The sequence below is a fragment of the Acomys russatus genome, chromosome 29 (genome assembly GCF_903995435.1).
Source record: "Acomys russatus chromosome 29, mAcoRus1.1, whole genome shotgun sequence".
Taxonomy (NCBI): Eukaryota; Metazoa; Chordata; class Mammalia; order Rodentia; family Muridae; genus Acomys; species Acomys russatus.
In genome coordinates, this window is record NC_067165.1 from 16859033 (window position 1) to 16875551 (window position 16519).

The 16519-nt window shown below is 41.6% G+C and overlaps 1 protein-coding gene across 1 annotated transcript in view; it reads right to left on the reverse strand.

Moving 5' to 3' along the window:
* Positions 1–16519, reverse strand: part of Rlf (RLF zinc finger) — a 63316-nt gene that overhangs the window by 8873 nt on the left and 37924 nt on the right. Inside the window, exons 6-7 of the mRNA XM_051172018.1 lie at positions 4772–4908; positions 319–460 (exon numbers count right to left, since the gene is read on the reverse strand). Coding sequence (XP_051027975.1) covers positions 319–460; positions 4772–4908 — 279 coding nt within the window. The remainder of the gene's footprint in view (positions 1–318; positions 461–4771; positions 4909–16519) is intronic.

Here is a 16519-nt window from a genome sequence, read left to right on the forward strand (position 1 = left end):
GTTTGAGGCCAGCCTGGTCTATAGACCGAGCTTCAGGAGAACCAAAGTGAGCAGAGAAATAAACAAACAAGCAAACAAGCTGTCCAAAGCTGATAACCTGACATTGACTCCTCAGTACCCACATGGTGGAAGTGGAAACAGGAACCAATTCCTCTACTACATGAGACCTTGTCTCAAAAAAGCAGACCAAACCAAACCTGTGAGAGGCCAGTCTGCCAATCAGTGAGGCAGGACCAACTCCCTAATTTTAGATTCTTTATCCAACAAGAAATCTTTGAGAAGGTGCCATGATTAGCGTGGAAAGCATAAGCTACTCACTTCGGTCTGTATGACTCTGATCAAGCAAAATAAATGCTGCTGTGTTTTGGCTATAACACCAAACTGCCGACAGCGTTCCAAAAACGTCTCCAAAGATGGGTCAATTCTTCTTTGCAGTTTACTCCAAAACAGAGTCAGCTCCCTGTGAAAAGGAAAATGGCTGTATTAAATATATTTAAACTTGTGTTTGCTGTCCATTCTTTGTCTATATATCCTCTACTACTTAACACTGTGATAGATCTGTCCTTCAAGATCAGTTTCTTTGTCTGTGTAACCATAGAAAACAACTACTTCCTTTATGATGGCCTTCGGCTTCTTTTCTTAGGTTCCCCCTTGTCCTAAAAGCTTTAACTTTTACATTGGTCACTAGTCATACTGAGTGAATTAAACCCTGTTCTAATTAACTGGGCAAGTGCCAAGAAAATCTATGCAGCCAGTCAATGTGATGGCCCTACTGAGTCTATGTGCATTCTTAAGTAAAACGACACTCTGAGAAATGGTTAAACAACAGAATTTTTACAAGTATTCAGTAGGGAAGCAATGAAAAGCTTGAAGGAAATAAACTACTAGTGTGAAACCTGGTTTCCTCATCAGAGGCCAGAGTGCCTCATCTCCCCAGCACAGCACTCCACCTTTCACTCACAAGACTGCGTCACCGCAGGGTTAAGGACCGCCACAGAAACTTTGGAGAATAGTACCACACTCTAGCACTTACTGAGAATGCAGCTTCAGTTCCCAGCATGCATATGTAAAGGCTTACAACCATAAGTGACTTCAACTCCAGGGAACCCTACACTCTCTCCTGGCATCTGAGGGCAGTAAGCATGCATGTGGTCCACATACTTACATGCAGGCAGAAAGGAGTCTCTACAGCCGTGTTTCGGCATAAGCCTTTTATTTCCAGAACATGGGAGGCAGAAGCAGGCAGATCTCTGTGAGCTAGAAGCTAGCATGGTCTATCTAGTGAGTTCTAGGCCAGTTAGGGCTATGTAGACAGGCATTGCCTCCAAAACAAACAAATGAATAAATGAATAAATAAGTAATAAAAAAAGAGTATCTGTCAAAATACATATGTATGCGAAGGCTGAGAACATTCTTTAGTAGTATAATACTTGTTTAGTATGTGCAATAGGCCTGAGTGCCATCTCAAAGCCTGTGTGTATGTGAAATCTACTGAACAAAGCCAGTTACACATGATTATGAAGTTTAAAGGATACATAATGTAAACTATCTTAAAATTTACTATCTAAAGCCAGGCATGATCATCGCACACTGTAATTTTGGCATTCCAGAGGCTGAGTTAGGAGCACTGTTATCAGTTCAAGAACAGCCTGGGCTATATATTGAGTCAGCTGGGATCTACAGTAAGACTCAGTCTCAAACACAACATAAAACACAGAAACCCTAAACAAAAAACTTCACTAGGGCTGCAGAGATGGTTCAGTACCTAAGAGCTATCTTTTGAGTCCTGTTTCTAGCATCCATGTCTAGAAACTAAACTAACAATAGCTTGTACCTCCGGTTTTCAGGGGACCTTATGTCCTTTACTGGTTTCTACATACATGCACACACACATGAGCATACATGAATACAGAGACATACATGTTCAGCCACTGGTTTGAAAAGATGGCCCAGCCATTCAAAATATTCGCTGCTCTTGTAGGGGACCCAAATTGGATGCCAGCTTCCAGGTCAGGAGGTCACTGTAACTAATTGTCTGTAACTCTAACTCTAAAAAAATCCAGTGCCCACACCCCCCTGCCCCGAATCAACCAATCAGCTGGGCCTGCTTTTAATTTGACCTAGCATTTGGGAAGCAGAAGCAGGCTGACCTCTTGAGTTCCAGACCACCAGAACTGTGATAGTGAGATCTTGTCTCAAAAAACAAAAAAACCAAAACACCAAAAAACTAAATCTGGCTTGGTGTGGTAGCACATGCCTTTAACAGCACTCAGGAGGCGGAGGTAGATGGATCACTCTAAGTTGGAGGTCAGCCTGGTCTACAACATAGCAAGATATGTCCTGTCCACTGGCTAGGGGTTCGAAGTTTGCTGTACATATTGTCCTTGGCTGGTGCCATAGTTTGAGCAGGACCCCAGGGCCAGATCCACCCTTAAACTTTGTTTTTTGAAATTGGTTGTTACTATGTAAGGAAGCTAGCCTTAAGCTCATGGCACATCTTTCTTTCCCTCAGACTCCTAAATTCTGGTATAACAGGTATAAGCCACAACTCCAGCCTTAAAATACTTCTCTAAATAAGAATTCACAAAAGTTCCCAGCATAACAAATAGCCTTACTTGAATAGAAGTTCTAAAGTTCAGCCTTTCTTAGTTAAGTTTATTGTTTTGTGTGGTATTTCTAACTCCAATCTAGAGGCACCCCTCAAAAAGAAGGAAAGGGTTTTTATTTTTTTAAATTAGATTTGATTTCACTTTGAATTGCTTAGAAGCAGCTTTTAACAAAGTGTTAAGTGACTAAAATCTTTCTTTTTTTTTGCATAGGCAAAAAGGAAATCCCCATTAATCCCTTCCTGCTTCCAGGGAAAGCATTAATCCTAGAACTAGCTACCGGTTCATGTGGATGGCAGCAGAGTAAAGAAAAGAGGGAAGACCACTGTAAAAGCACAGTTGTGAGAGGAGGCTGGGGAGATGGCTTAGTGTGTCAGGTTCTTGCTGTTCAAGAATACAACTTGGGTTGGGCTGGGTGTGGTGGTGAACACTTAGAATCCCAGCCTGGGATGCTGGAGACAGGAGGATCCTTTAGGCTTGCTGGCCAGCTCAGCCAGCTCAATTGGAAAGTTTTGGGTTTAAGGAGAGGAAGCAGGGAAAAGGGTGGAAGACATTTGACACTGCCCTCTGCCCTCTAAGCACATGTACACATGGACAGGAACACACACAAACAGAAAAAAAGTGCTGAAGTTGGGTGTGGATGTAGTGCCTTCTATCTGCAATCTGAGTACTTGGGAGGCAGAGGGAAGACGGTGCCTTATATTTAGGGCCAGCCTAGGCTACAGAATAAGATCCTATCCCAAATAACCAAAAGGAGGAAACCAAACAAGAAAGAAAAACATAATAAATATGTGGGTATAGTTTTGAAAATCCTAAGAATCTTGGGCCATGCAAACATGAGGCCCTGACTTGGAGTTCTCCGAACTTGTGCAAAGACGGACACAGCAGTCTATGAGTCTGTAGCCCTGCGCTTCTGTTCCAAGACGCCAGAGAGAGACAGGAGCGCTCCACACGCTCCCAGGCCAGCCAGCCTGACATATGAAGCAGCAGCACACAACAAAGAGACCCTGTCTCAGAGAGTGGAAGGTGAAAACTTGCATTCAAGACTGTCTCTAAGCTCCACAGGCCTGACATGGCCAGTGGCTATGCCCACAGAAGCATCTCTCTGTCTCTATGATTTTATTATTCTGAAGTCAAAGTCTAACTATAGCTAGGCATAAAGAAGAATGCTTTTAATCCCAGCACTTAGGGGGCAGAGGCAGGATCTCTGTGAGTTTAAGGGCAACCTGGACTACCCACTGAGCTCCAGAATAGCCAGAGCTATGTAGACAGACTGTCTCAAAAAAAGCAAAACAAATAAAAAAAAAGTCTAGATACAACTAGCAGATGTTTGTTTATTTATTATTTATACCATATTCAGCCTGCATGTGAGCCAGCATGCCAGAAAAGGGCACCAGATTTCATCATAGATGGTTGTGAGACACCATGTGGTTGCTGGGAATTGAACTCAGGATCTCTGGAAGAGCAGACAGCGCTCTTATCTTCTGAGCCATCTCTCCAGCCCCAGATGTTTTTTATTATTGAAAAATGAAATACATCTAACCATACCAAGCAAATTTTAGGTTTGCTCCTAAGCCTAATTGACTTGCTGATGCTAAAACTTTTCTTTTCTTTTTTTTTTTTTCTTTCTTTCTTTTGTTTTGTTTTGTTTTTTTTTTTTTTTGGTTTTTCAAGACAGGGTTTCTCTGTGTAGCCTTGGCCACCCTGGACTCACTTTGTAGACCAGGCTGGCCTCGAACTCACAGCGATCCGCCTGCCTCTGCCTCCCAAGTGCTGGGATTAAAGGCGTGCGCCGGCTTGCTAAAACTTTTCTAATCTCCACATTTCTGGTTGGAAATTTTGATTTTACTTGATTTAATGGAAAACATCTCATTGTTATTTAGCAATTTCTTTTATTTATATTATTTCACCCTGGCAAAATGCCTACAATGAGTATTAAGGCATCAGATATTTATTCCATTGTCTCCTTGCTTACAGGACAGAGACTGGCTGGTGTCATGAGCTCAGTGGCAGAAGTCTACAATCTGCACTTAGCCTGTTTATTTAAATGATGTCATTAGTAATCAGGGTTTTTACTTACATGTCAAGACTTAAATTGGACACCGGCCCTAAATGCTATGTTACATACTAGCAAACAAAGTATATTACAAACTAAGTGTACTTACCAAGAACAATATATACTGGCCGTTTGGAGCTGCTGGGTAAGGTAAGTCGTACAAAGAACAAACGCTGTGTTATCCTGACCCTCAGATTCCAGATTACAGATGATGTCTAGTACTTCCTTGCAGTCCACCTTTGCAATCTATCAAAAATGAGACAACTGAGTTAAAAAGAAAATGGTGACCTTTTCCTGTAAAATTTGCTATGCAAAAGGGAAATTTTTCTGTAATATTTTTCTTTGATGACTGACTGGCAAGACAGGAATTTGAGGCACGGTAACCATTTTATTGACTAATATCTGAGCAGTATAGCACAAATGCTTCATTTATCCAGTTATTAAGATGAGAAAGGAGCAAACATTTTCTGTTCTTTATTAATATGTACACAATCATTCTGTAGTCTTAGAGTGTTCATGAACATGGCTGCTGTAAGTGAGTCAAATTATGCACAACAAAAGTAATATCTTTTTTCTCCTCGTCCCTGAAATCCCTCAGATCTGGGCAGTGAACTCAGCACTCCAGTATGTTCAACCACCCCACTGCAGCTGAGCTGCACCCACCCTCCTTCATTTTTAGAGGAAAGAAAAACATTTACTAAAGGGGAGAAGAATGGACAGTAAGGAAAGCACTGCTCACCACTCCTCCATTTGAAATAGGGTCTCCCTCCACCCCCGCCCCCGTTTTTTTCTGTGTAGCCATGGCTGCCCTCGAATGAAAAAGTCCTATTAAGTTGCTCCAGCAGGCCTCAACCTCATTCTCATGACTAAAGCTCCTCAGTAGATGGGGAACACACCACTGCATCCTGTCTCTTCTCTTTCTTGTATGAAATTCTGTGTCCTAACGTTAAAGGCACTCACACTGTTTCTTTCTTTCCGCATGTGAATAAACCCCTCAAATATTGTAAACCTTTACCTCCTAGAGTTCTGAGACCAGTTAATGCTCCCCCTTTAAATTTTACTTATTTATTGTGTGAGTGTGTGCACACTAACAAAAGTGCATGTCATCACGCAAGTGGAAGTCAGGGACAACTCATGGGAGCAGGCTCTCTCCTACCACCACGTGAGACCCAGAATCAAACTCAGGTTATCCCCTGGGCATGCCTGTGCTTCTACCTGCTGAGCTTATCTTGCTGGCCCTGGAAAATAGCTAGTCTTACTCATTCCTGGCTTCAGTTTGTCTGCCTGTTTGTCTTTCACATTTGTTTGTTTGTTTTGACAAAGGGTTTCACTATGTAGCTTTGGCTGTCCTGGAACTCACTGTGTAGATCAGGCTGGGCTTGAAGTCACAAGAACCACCTGCTTCTACCTCCCAAGTGTTGGGACTAAAGGTGTGCAGCACCACACCCAGCTTGGCTCCAAGAACTCGTCCAGCTTAGATTCTTGGCCTGAGCTTGCCATGGCCAACAAGTACCCGGTATTTCCTTAGCTCCGCCCTTTTCAATGCTGGGATTACACAAGTGTGCCACCATGCCTGTTTTGTTCTATTTTTATTTTTTATTTAAAAAAGATTGCTTTATTAATTTTGTGTATCTGTAAGTACACCTGCAGACCAGAAGAGGGTATTAGATACATTATAGATGGTTGTGAGCCACCATGTGGTTGCTGGGAATTGAACTCAGGACCTCTGGAAGAGCAGTTAATGCTCTTAACCACTGAGTTCTCTCTCCAGCCCCCAATTGTTTTATTTTTTAAACATGTTCTGGGTATTAAACTCTGGTCTTCATTCTTGTAAGGCAAGCACTTTACTGACTCAAGTTGTTTCTACAATCCTCCTTTTAATTTTATTTATTTTAAAGTTATTTATTATTATATATACAGTGCTCTGCCTGCACGCACACCTGAAGGCCAGAAGAGAGTATCAGATCACACCATAGATGGTTGTAAACCACCGTGTGGTTGCTGGGAACTGAACTCAGGACTTCTGGAAGAGCAGACAGTGCTTTTAACCTCTAAGCCATCTCTCCGGCCCTATTTATTTACTTTTGATACAGGGCCACACTGGCCTGGAATTTACTATGTAGCCCAGGCTAATTTGTACTCACAGCAATTCTTTTTTTTTTTTTTTTTTTTTCTTAATTTGGGTTTTTTAAGACTTGATTTCCCTATGTAGCCTTGGCTGTCCTGGACTCGCTTTGTAGACCAGGCTGGCCTTGAACTCACATTGACCCACCTGCTTCTGCCTCCCGAGTGCTGGGATTAAAGGCGTGCGCCACCACTGCCCTGCACTCACAGCAATTCTAATCCTTCAATTTCCCAAATGCTGGGATTACTAGAATGAGCCACCTGGTTGGATTCTTGAAAATTATCTTTGATTTTGCAATGATCTCTCCAGTCCAAAGAGTTATCAGCTAAAATATCAACACTAACCCTAACATTAATCACCAACTAATACTAACATAGACTAGACACGAAATATAATCGGGGGCGTGGGCATGCATGCCTACAATTCCAGCACTCAGGAGGCAGAGGCAGGTGGATTTCTATGAGTTCAAGGCCAGCCTGGTCTACAGAGGGAGTTCCAAGACAGCTGGGCTACACAGAGAAACCCTGTCTTGAAAAACCAAAAGAAAATCAAAAGTTCAGGCTCATATAAAATTCTAGGAAAATGCCTCTTTAGAACTGCTTAGGACTGGGCTACAGCTCCATGGTAGCTTGATCCCATAACAGACATGAAGCCCTGGGTTAAAAACTATTTAGAAGAACTCCAAGAGTAAGATGTTTAAATCGGAAGTCTTCAATTCCTCATGACCTTCCTATGTTGGTGTATTTCTTGAGCATACTTCTCAATTCCCTATATGACTATATAAAAAAAATAAGTATTAAGATTATAACTTTAAAGCCACGAGTGGTGCCTCATGTCTTTAATTTGATCAGATGGCTCTTTGTGAGTTAAGGGCCAGCCTGATCTACACAGCTTTAAAAGCCTCTAAGGTGATATAGTTAAGACCTTCATTGTCTAAAAAACTTATTAATTAAATGAGAATTTATATAATATACATTTTAAAACATTTTCTAATTATTCCTCATTCTTTTCTTATTTTAATATAAATTCATATTTACTCTAAAGCTACACCTAGAATTTCTATGCTACTGTTTACTTTTCTATTCCCCAGTTGAATTCCCACTGGGTCCTGCTTAAATGTATTTGTTCTGTTTATCATTTATACTTAGTGATTGTGCCAATTCCCAACAGAGCTGGTTAGACGGCTGAGTAAATTAGATCCTGTTTATATTTTCTTGTCTCCATCAAGAGAAGAAATAAGAATCTGTTACTGTGCCCATCAACCACAAGAGTCAGTAAATATATAGTTTATTCACAGATGACCCTGACTGCACTACTACTTTGTCTAGGACCTCTGTTATTTCAGTTTCTTTTTCTTTTCTTTTCTCTCTCTGTCTTTCTTCCTTTTTTTGAGATAACACTCACCCATATATTTTGGGAATAATGAAAAAAACAAAGAAACACAGATTTAACCTTTATTAATTTAATGAAAACACACACACACACACAGAGAGAGAGAGGGGGGGGGGGAGAGAGAGAGAGATACACACGTAATACTTCTCAATCTCAGCGGTTGAGAGCACTGGCTCTCTTCCTGAAGACCCAAGTTAAGAGTCCCAGAGCCCATATGGCAGCGCACGATCATCAGTGACTCCAGTTCTAGAGTACCTGACATTCTTACCTGACTTCCACAGGCACTGGCATGTGTGTGGTGCACATACATGCATTTAGGCACAGCATTCATACACATTAAAAACAAACAAACAAAACTAAAATACATTTTAACTAGTACCAATGACATCTCATTCAAGTTATATGTTTCGACCCAGAACTCCAGATTCCACAATATTCTGTTTTTTGGGTCTCGCAGTTCCTAATTTGTCTAATTATGGACTGGCAATGAATTCTGGCTTTTACATGACTCAGTCAATTAATCTTAATTGTATGTGTTTGGCAGAACGCTACCCAGCAGAGGGTTCTCATTACACACCCCCATTACTAGGATACCCACAGGTGCCAACATACAAAGAACTTTTTTATTCCCAGCTGTTGCTCAGGTTAATTTAACTCTTCTCCTGAAAGCTAAAACAGAGTAAAAACTATGGTGTATTAGAACATATGCTGATTCAAACACCAATTAATAAACAGGTAGCAAGCCACCAGTAGTTTTCCAAACTAATTGTTCTTTATAGTTCTACTGTTGACTGCAAAAGAAAGCATAACTAGATGAAATCAGTGCTTTTTAAAAAGTAATTTTGTGTGCGAAATGTCTTTTTTCTGATGAATTTAACAAATTAATCCAAATTACAAGAAATACTTAAAACTACACCTATCTGTATATTTGCCAAGCACGAATTGGGATCAATTCTCTACACTGAAGAAGGGCAGGGAGAGACACTGCTCATCAGTCTCTATCTAATGGAAATAAATGGCAGTGGAAAGTTAGCCAAGGAATCAACTCAACTGCCTTCTAGTCTGACTTCAGACTCTATCATTAGCATAATACATGAAGGTCTTGGGACATTACCATATGAAGCCACTATGGCTTCATCACTGGTAGATATGAGGACTGTTGTCACAGAGACTGTCATTTGATGGTGGTAACATACTGAACATTTTTAGTATTTTAAGAGTTGGTAAACACCAGGCAGTGATTGTGTAAACCTTTACTCTTAGCATTGGGAGGCAGAGGCAGGTGGATCTCTGTGAGTCTGAGGCCAGCCAAGAAGAGTGAATTCCAGGACAAGAAATCTTGTCTCAAAAACCAAAAACAAGAGTTGGTAAACTTTTTTTTGGCAAAGAGGACAGAAGAAAATACTTTTAGCCTTAACCAAATAGTTTCTGCTCTAAGTGCCCCCCACCATTGTGGCACAAAAGTGGCCAGTGACAGGAAAGGGCTGAGAGTGACTGTGCACTCAAAAGACTCAAAAACAGATACAGGGGGTCATGCTGGTGCATGCCTGGAGGAACCCCATTACTTGGGACGCTGACATGCAGGAGGACCAAGACTTTGAAGCCAGTCTGGATTACACAGAATGTTCCATGTTATCTTAGGTAAACAAAGAACAAAACAAAAACAAAGCAGGCACAGCCAGGTGCCATAGAATGCGTCAATCAGACAGCACCATCTGCCACACAGGCCGTGTGGTAGTAGGCTAATCTTATCCAGGTTATGTAACTACACAACAATGCTGGCACAAAGATGAAGTGCAGACATAGTTCTTCATCAAGTGGTCTGCCAATCCATATACCCTGTAAAGCAGCAGCAGCCCCATTTCCCATAGTGGTTCCCTACAAACTCAGCAACCTCGAAAATGGAACCAATTAAGTAACTTCAGGAAAAATCCTGTTTACTTACTCGGTTGCTTGATTGACTTAGCATAGCATACTAGGCAAGTACTCTAATCAGAGTTATAACCTAGTTCCTTAATTTGTGTTGTCATTCAACAATTTGTTATTAATAAACCAAGAAAGATCATGGATAAAACAAAGCTGACAGCTACATGTATAATCCTGAACACACGCACAGTCCAAGGTCCAAGTGCAGCTTCGCCTTCTGCATCTTCCTGGCTCCTGCCCTCCTCTAGCATCTTAGTGAGCAGCAGCACAGCACCACCATCTTCAGCCTCAAAGCCTTCCCTGTCTCAGATATGGAAGGCCAGAGGACAAACTCTCAGTCTCACTCCTCAAGAAACTGCCTTTTTTTTTTTTTCTAAGACTGGTTCTATCACTCACTGGCCTGGACGTTGTCAAATAGGCTAGTCCGGCCAGCCAGGCAGCCTCAGGGATCCACATCTCCACTTTCTCAGAGCAGGGATCCACGTGGTGGTTTGAATGAAAATGGCTCCCATAGGTCTATAGGATGTGGGACTACTGGGTGTGGCCTTTGTGGTTTGAGATGATCAAGCAAGGTCCAGCGTTACTGCCCTGGGGATCCAGATGTGGAGCTCTCAGCCTCTTCACCACCATGTCTGCCTGCACATTGTCCTGCTTCCTTCTATGACGATAATGGACTAAACTGAATGTTTTAGTTTGTCATAGTTGCCCTGGTCATGGTGTCCCTTCATAGCAATAGAAACCCCAACAAAGACAATCCGGCACCCATCCATCCTAGGTTCTGGGATGGAACTCAGGTCTTCAGCACTTTACCATATGAACTATCTCTCTAGTCCTATCCCCGCCCCCAAGGGAGGGGAGGGGAGAGGTGTGTGTGCGTGTGTGCGTGTGTGTGTGTGTGCGTGTGTGTGTGTGCGTGTGTGTGTGTGTGTGTGCGTGTGTGGTGTGTGCGTGTGTGCGTGTGTGTGCGTGTGTGTGGTGTCTCTCTACGGAGGCCACACTGGCCTCAAAATCCAGAGGGCTAGGATCAGACGTGTGCACTACCACCTACTATTATTCTGAGTGTCTTGAAGTCATGTTCTATTTTGATCATTATCACCACTTTCGCCCTGCCAGCAAGCACTTTTGTTTCTCATAATCTCTTGCCCCCACCCGAATACACTACTCTTTAAGTCAAATTTCCCTAAAATATCATGATACATATCACTTGTTACCTTCAAAGCTGAGTTTGAACTGCATTGAATGCATTTGCTTCTCAAGACCTCCTTTCCCCAAGCCAACGGCTCTTATTCTCACAAGACCTTAATACAGCACTCTGGTTCATACAAGGTGTTCTCTTGTGAGTTACCGGAAGCACAAGCTAGTTTCTATGTCTTATTACCAGTCAGTTGTCCCTAACACATTCTATCCATCAAACCTTACTTCAAGGTCCAACTCTGGCACCAGGTTCTCTGTAAGGGCCTTTAAATGCTATTTACATGGATAGTTTGTTTCCACATCTAGTTTTGTACTGAACACAGCAGCAGCCTAATATTATTTAGTACTTTCTATAACTGCTTCTGGCAAATAACCACCTATGAACTCTGTATTTGCCAATGCCATAAAATGCTAGAATCAAAGTAGGTTCAAACTGTGATTAAGGTTAAGTGAAAGTTGTTACAGGATAAGAAGGAATCAAAGCCAAGGTTAGACTTTTTGCTGCTGCTTCTGAGTTCTTCTGGCAAGTCTCAAGTACAAAAGTTAATGGCTGTTTCTTTGTTTTCAATGCTGTTTCTTAACTTATGTTTTCTGAACACAAACTATTGCAGTTGATATCAGGTTAGTACCTAAAATTATCAGACACTGCAAACAAACAAATGTATGTTCTTAAAAATGTGAATAAATTTATATGAGGCCAATTACCTTTATGCATAAAACAGTACTTCCCTTCCCTCCTTTGTCTCCTTAACACAGTTTCTTGTTATATAGCCCCAACTAGCCTTGAACCCAAAATCTTTTTGTCTTGTTTTCCAAATTGCTTCTCACAAGTACCACATGTTAGATCCAAAGAATCTATAATGAGTCCGTATTTGTACAGAGTCTATGGTGTGCTGACAACGGACTCTTTTTTCTCCGAGTGTGCATGTACAGGATGGAGAACCACTGTGGTGTCATGCTCATGAACACTATTCACCCTCCTATGAGTCTGAGTTTTTCAATGCTTGTTAATCACCAATTAGGCTAGATTGGCTACACACACACACACACACACACACACACACACACACACACACACCCTTCAAAAACATTTTAAAGATTAGGAAAAAAGGCATATACAGCACAGCACTTAGAATGGACCAATGTAATAATAATAATTATTATTATTATTTGTTTTTATTTTTATTTATATTATTTTTATTTATTTTGCTTAACAGAGCTCTGGCTATCTTGGACTCACTTTGTACACCAGGCTGGCCTCAAACTCACAGAAATTGGTCTGCCTCTGACTCCGGCACGCAGCGCCACACCTGGCTCCTGCAACTGTTTTTAACATTGCAGTGAAAAGTATGAAAAGACAAGACAGTGTGAAGCAGTTCAGCCTTTGACTTTTTTCTTTCTTTCTTTTTGGTTTTTCGAGACAGGGTTTCTCTTGTAGTCCTGGCTGTCCTGGGCAGACTAGGTTGGCCTTGAACTCACAGAGATCTGACTGTCTCTGCCTCCTGAGTGCTGGGATTAAAAGTATGCATCATCACGCCTGACTCAGCCTTTGATTTCTTTACAACCACAATGCTCACTCAATTAAGGTGTCCAAAGCACTAAATAGCTGTTTCATGTTTGCATGCTAACTGGGACACTGTCTAGGACATCTCAAAACACTGTCACTATTCACACACTACACACAAAACAATCTTCCCAAATACAAGTAACTATGAAATTTTAGTGTAGAGGTCACATTGTTCCCAGTGGGATACTGCTAATGAACTATCTCTGGATGAAGAGTATGTAAGTACTTTTTAAAAACAAGGAAGTCAGTAGGAAGGTAAAAATTAAGGGGGTCAGGATGGAAGAACAAGCTACTGGAGTCAATATCCAGTAGAAAGTACCTTAACTTCCAACAATGTGGCTGACAAGCTTCTCACAAAAGGGAGGTAAGACCTGGGCCAAAGGATAATTCAAACACTTCAAATAACTACTGACCCAGACACTGGTCCAGGATTCAAATAAAGAGAAGTTATTGTTACAACACTGTATTATAGCAGATATTTATTGAAAACAGAGTAGACTAGGGAATATGAGACATTATTTTATTTGACATTTCTTTGCAATTTATTTGTGTTTGTATATGTGTATACATGTATGTGTGCAGCATAGAATACATGTGGAAGTAGAAGACAACTTTTACACATAGGACCATGATGAAGGAAGCTCTCTTTGATAAAGAAAGTAAACCACACACAGTGATTTGCAAGCACAGAGGTCTATGGCAAGAATACATGTGGCTCGCTCTTAAACCGCAACGACAAGGTAGCTAGAGAGCAGGGAACATTAAGTTGTGCAAGACAGAAAAATAAGACATTGGCCACAGCAAACAGAACGAAGGCTTCTAGATTTATCATGAGGAAAATGGAAAACTACTGGATGGTTCCGAATAGAAAATTGCCTGACCTAAACACTAAAGGGAATTTTCTTTTGAAGAGAGTAAAATGCAGAAGCCATAGATGAAACTACACAAGACAATGCAGAGGCTTCATCCTTGCATTTCTAACTATTATGCAGGTCTCACATATATACCGAGTTGTCCTCAAACCTGCTGCAGAGAAGAACGAGCTTGAACTTACTTATCTTTCTGCCTCAGCCTCCCCCGGTGATGGGAGTACAGGTTTGCACCACTATGGCTAGTGTACATGGTACTGAATACTGAACCAAGGGCTTCATGCAAGCTAGGTGAACATGCTCAGAGGTGAGCTGCACCTTCAGTTCCATCACCTTATATTTTCAATACGGAACTGCTAATAGTACAGCAAACCCAGGTTTGAATCCCAGCATTATTAACTAGTTTAGCTTTACAGTAGCCAACATATTTCTTAATTGGAACCCCTCTTTCCTTAGATCAATAAGGAGCTTTGTCAGAAATGTGAAACTAAGTGTGATAAAGTACATAATATGCCTAGTCTAAAGGAGCTATGTGTTCACTAGTTTTTCTATTTCTAGCATGGAGACCATAGTTAAAAGGCAACTGACTTTACTCACTGGTTCATTTTTAGTTGCACTGAGGATCTTGCTCAACACTAGGCAAATGCTTAACACTATGCTATACTCCCTCTCTTTTCTGACTTTATTTAAAAGCAAGCTCAAGCCAAGCTATGGCGGCATGCCTTTGCAATCCCCTAACTAGGGACATGGAGGCAGGAGCATTGCAAACTGATGGCCAGCACGGGCTACAATGAGCTCTAACATCAGCCTGGCAAACCAAACGGAAGCTCAGAAAGTTACAAAGGCAATCAAGTAAAACCAGAAACATACTCAGTGTGGCACCAAGGGAAAGTAAAGCCAAACTGAGAAGGAACAATCACTAAAGAGTTAGGAAGTCAAAAAGACAAGACTGGTAAGAAAAAACCCAAAAGCCAACAATGATTCATTCAGTGATGTGACTGTGAGTCAAATGTCATATTAGAATGTCAGGGTTGGGTGTGGGTAGCCCATGGCTTTAATCCTAGTACTGGGTATGTGTGTGGGGTGGGGGGTGGGGGTGGGGGTGTCAGGGAGAAGAAGAAGGTTGATCTTTGTTGAGTTCCAGGCCAGCCAGGGGGTACATAGAGAGAGCCTGATTCAAAAAAGCAAACGAAAAAGTCATAGTCAGATGTAGTAGCAGGCTAGTCACAAGCTGAAGGTGCGGGGGAGGTGGCACTAGGGAGTATAGCTCAATTGGTAGAGTATTTTCTTAACACAGTCAAGTAATGGCATTTGATCTCCATTACTACTGAATAAAACTGGGTCTGGTGGTGCACACCTGTGATCCTAGCACTCTAGTGGTGGATGCAGGAGTTCAATTCAAGACCGACCCAGCTCCATAAGACTCAGTCAGGGGGACTGGGGTGGAGGAAACGAAAAGAATAAATATGAATGTCCTGAGAGGAGAAAGACATTGCACCGTGAATTTACACTGAAATTTATTCAATGAGTAGGCCAGGACAAGAAATTGGATAGTCACTGTAAGAGCAATTAGGTGCTAAAGACTTCTAATTGAATGGAGAAGGACTACTGCATTATCTGCAAGGATGGCAAAGAGTGGATGAAGTTAGCCTGAAGAAGAGCTACTGTCTATCTCTAATAACAAAAGAGGTGCATATACACAGTCAGAGAGATAGGCATTCAGAAAGGAGCTTAAAGAAAATCTGTTCCAAGTACTGTTGTAGGACATTTGATCACACTGTGAAACCCAAGATTGTGTTATTTAATGGAAAAGCCTGTTTTTAGTTGTGGTGTGGCTCAGCCCCAGCGCACACCTTTAATCCACGAGCTTCCTGCTTGAATATTGTAAACAGGATTAGATAAAGTCAACTGTAGGTCAAGAGGCTGAGCAAGGAACCAGTTGACAGGACAGTGAACTGAGGAAGAAACCATAGAGAGTAAGAGGAAGTCAGGAGGACCCACAGAGATTGCACAGAGAGTAGGAGGGAGGGAGATGCCGTTTGAAGGAGGTTTTGAGTTGGTGTAGGAGATGGGCATTGCTTCTGGGAGATTACCTGAGGAGGAAGGTCAGCTGGGCGCTGCCTCTGCCTCTCTGAGCTAGCAGGTTTTCACCCCAGCATCTGGCTCCCTAGTCTGGTAAAATCGAATGATTGCGAGACTCTAACCCTTAGGGACTACTATCTAGCAGTGAACCCACTCTTTGAGATGCCTATATTTAGAAAGAAAGTTCAGGGCAGGGCTGGAAGCTGGCTCAGCAGGGAAAGGCACCTGTCACACAATCTTGGTGACCCAAGCTCCTTGGAATCCAGGTAAAGAAAAGAATTAACACCAAAACTTGTCCTATGACATCCACATGAGTGTCATGGCATGCATGATTACAAAAATACACCACACAGGTGTACACACGCACAACCAAGAAATTTAAGTGTAGAAATAGAACAAGAGCCGGACAGTGGTGGCGCACACCTTTAATCCCAGCACTCGGGAGGCAGAGGTAGGCAGATTGTGAGTTCGAGGCTAGCCTAGTCTACAAAGCAAGTCTAGGACAGTCAAGGCTACACAGAGAAACCCTGTCTCAAAAAACAAAAAAAAAAAAAAAGAATTCATGGGTCAAATCTGAAATGGCATTAAAGGTCAATAAATTAAGTAAAGCATTTCAATTTTGTCTGTATGATTCATTAAAAATTTGGAGATAACTAATTCCAAATTTTCTAAGGAAAATAATTTAGATTTCATTAAAAAATG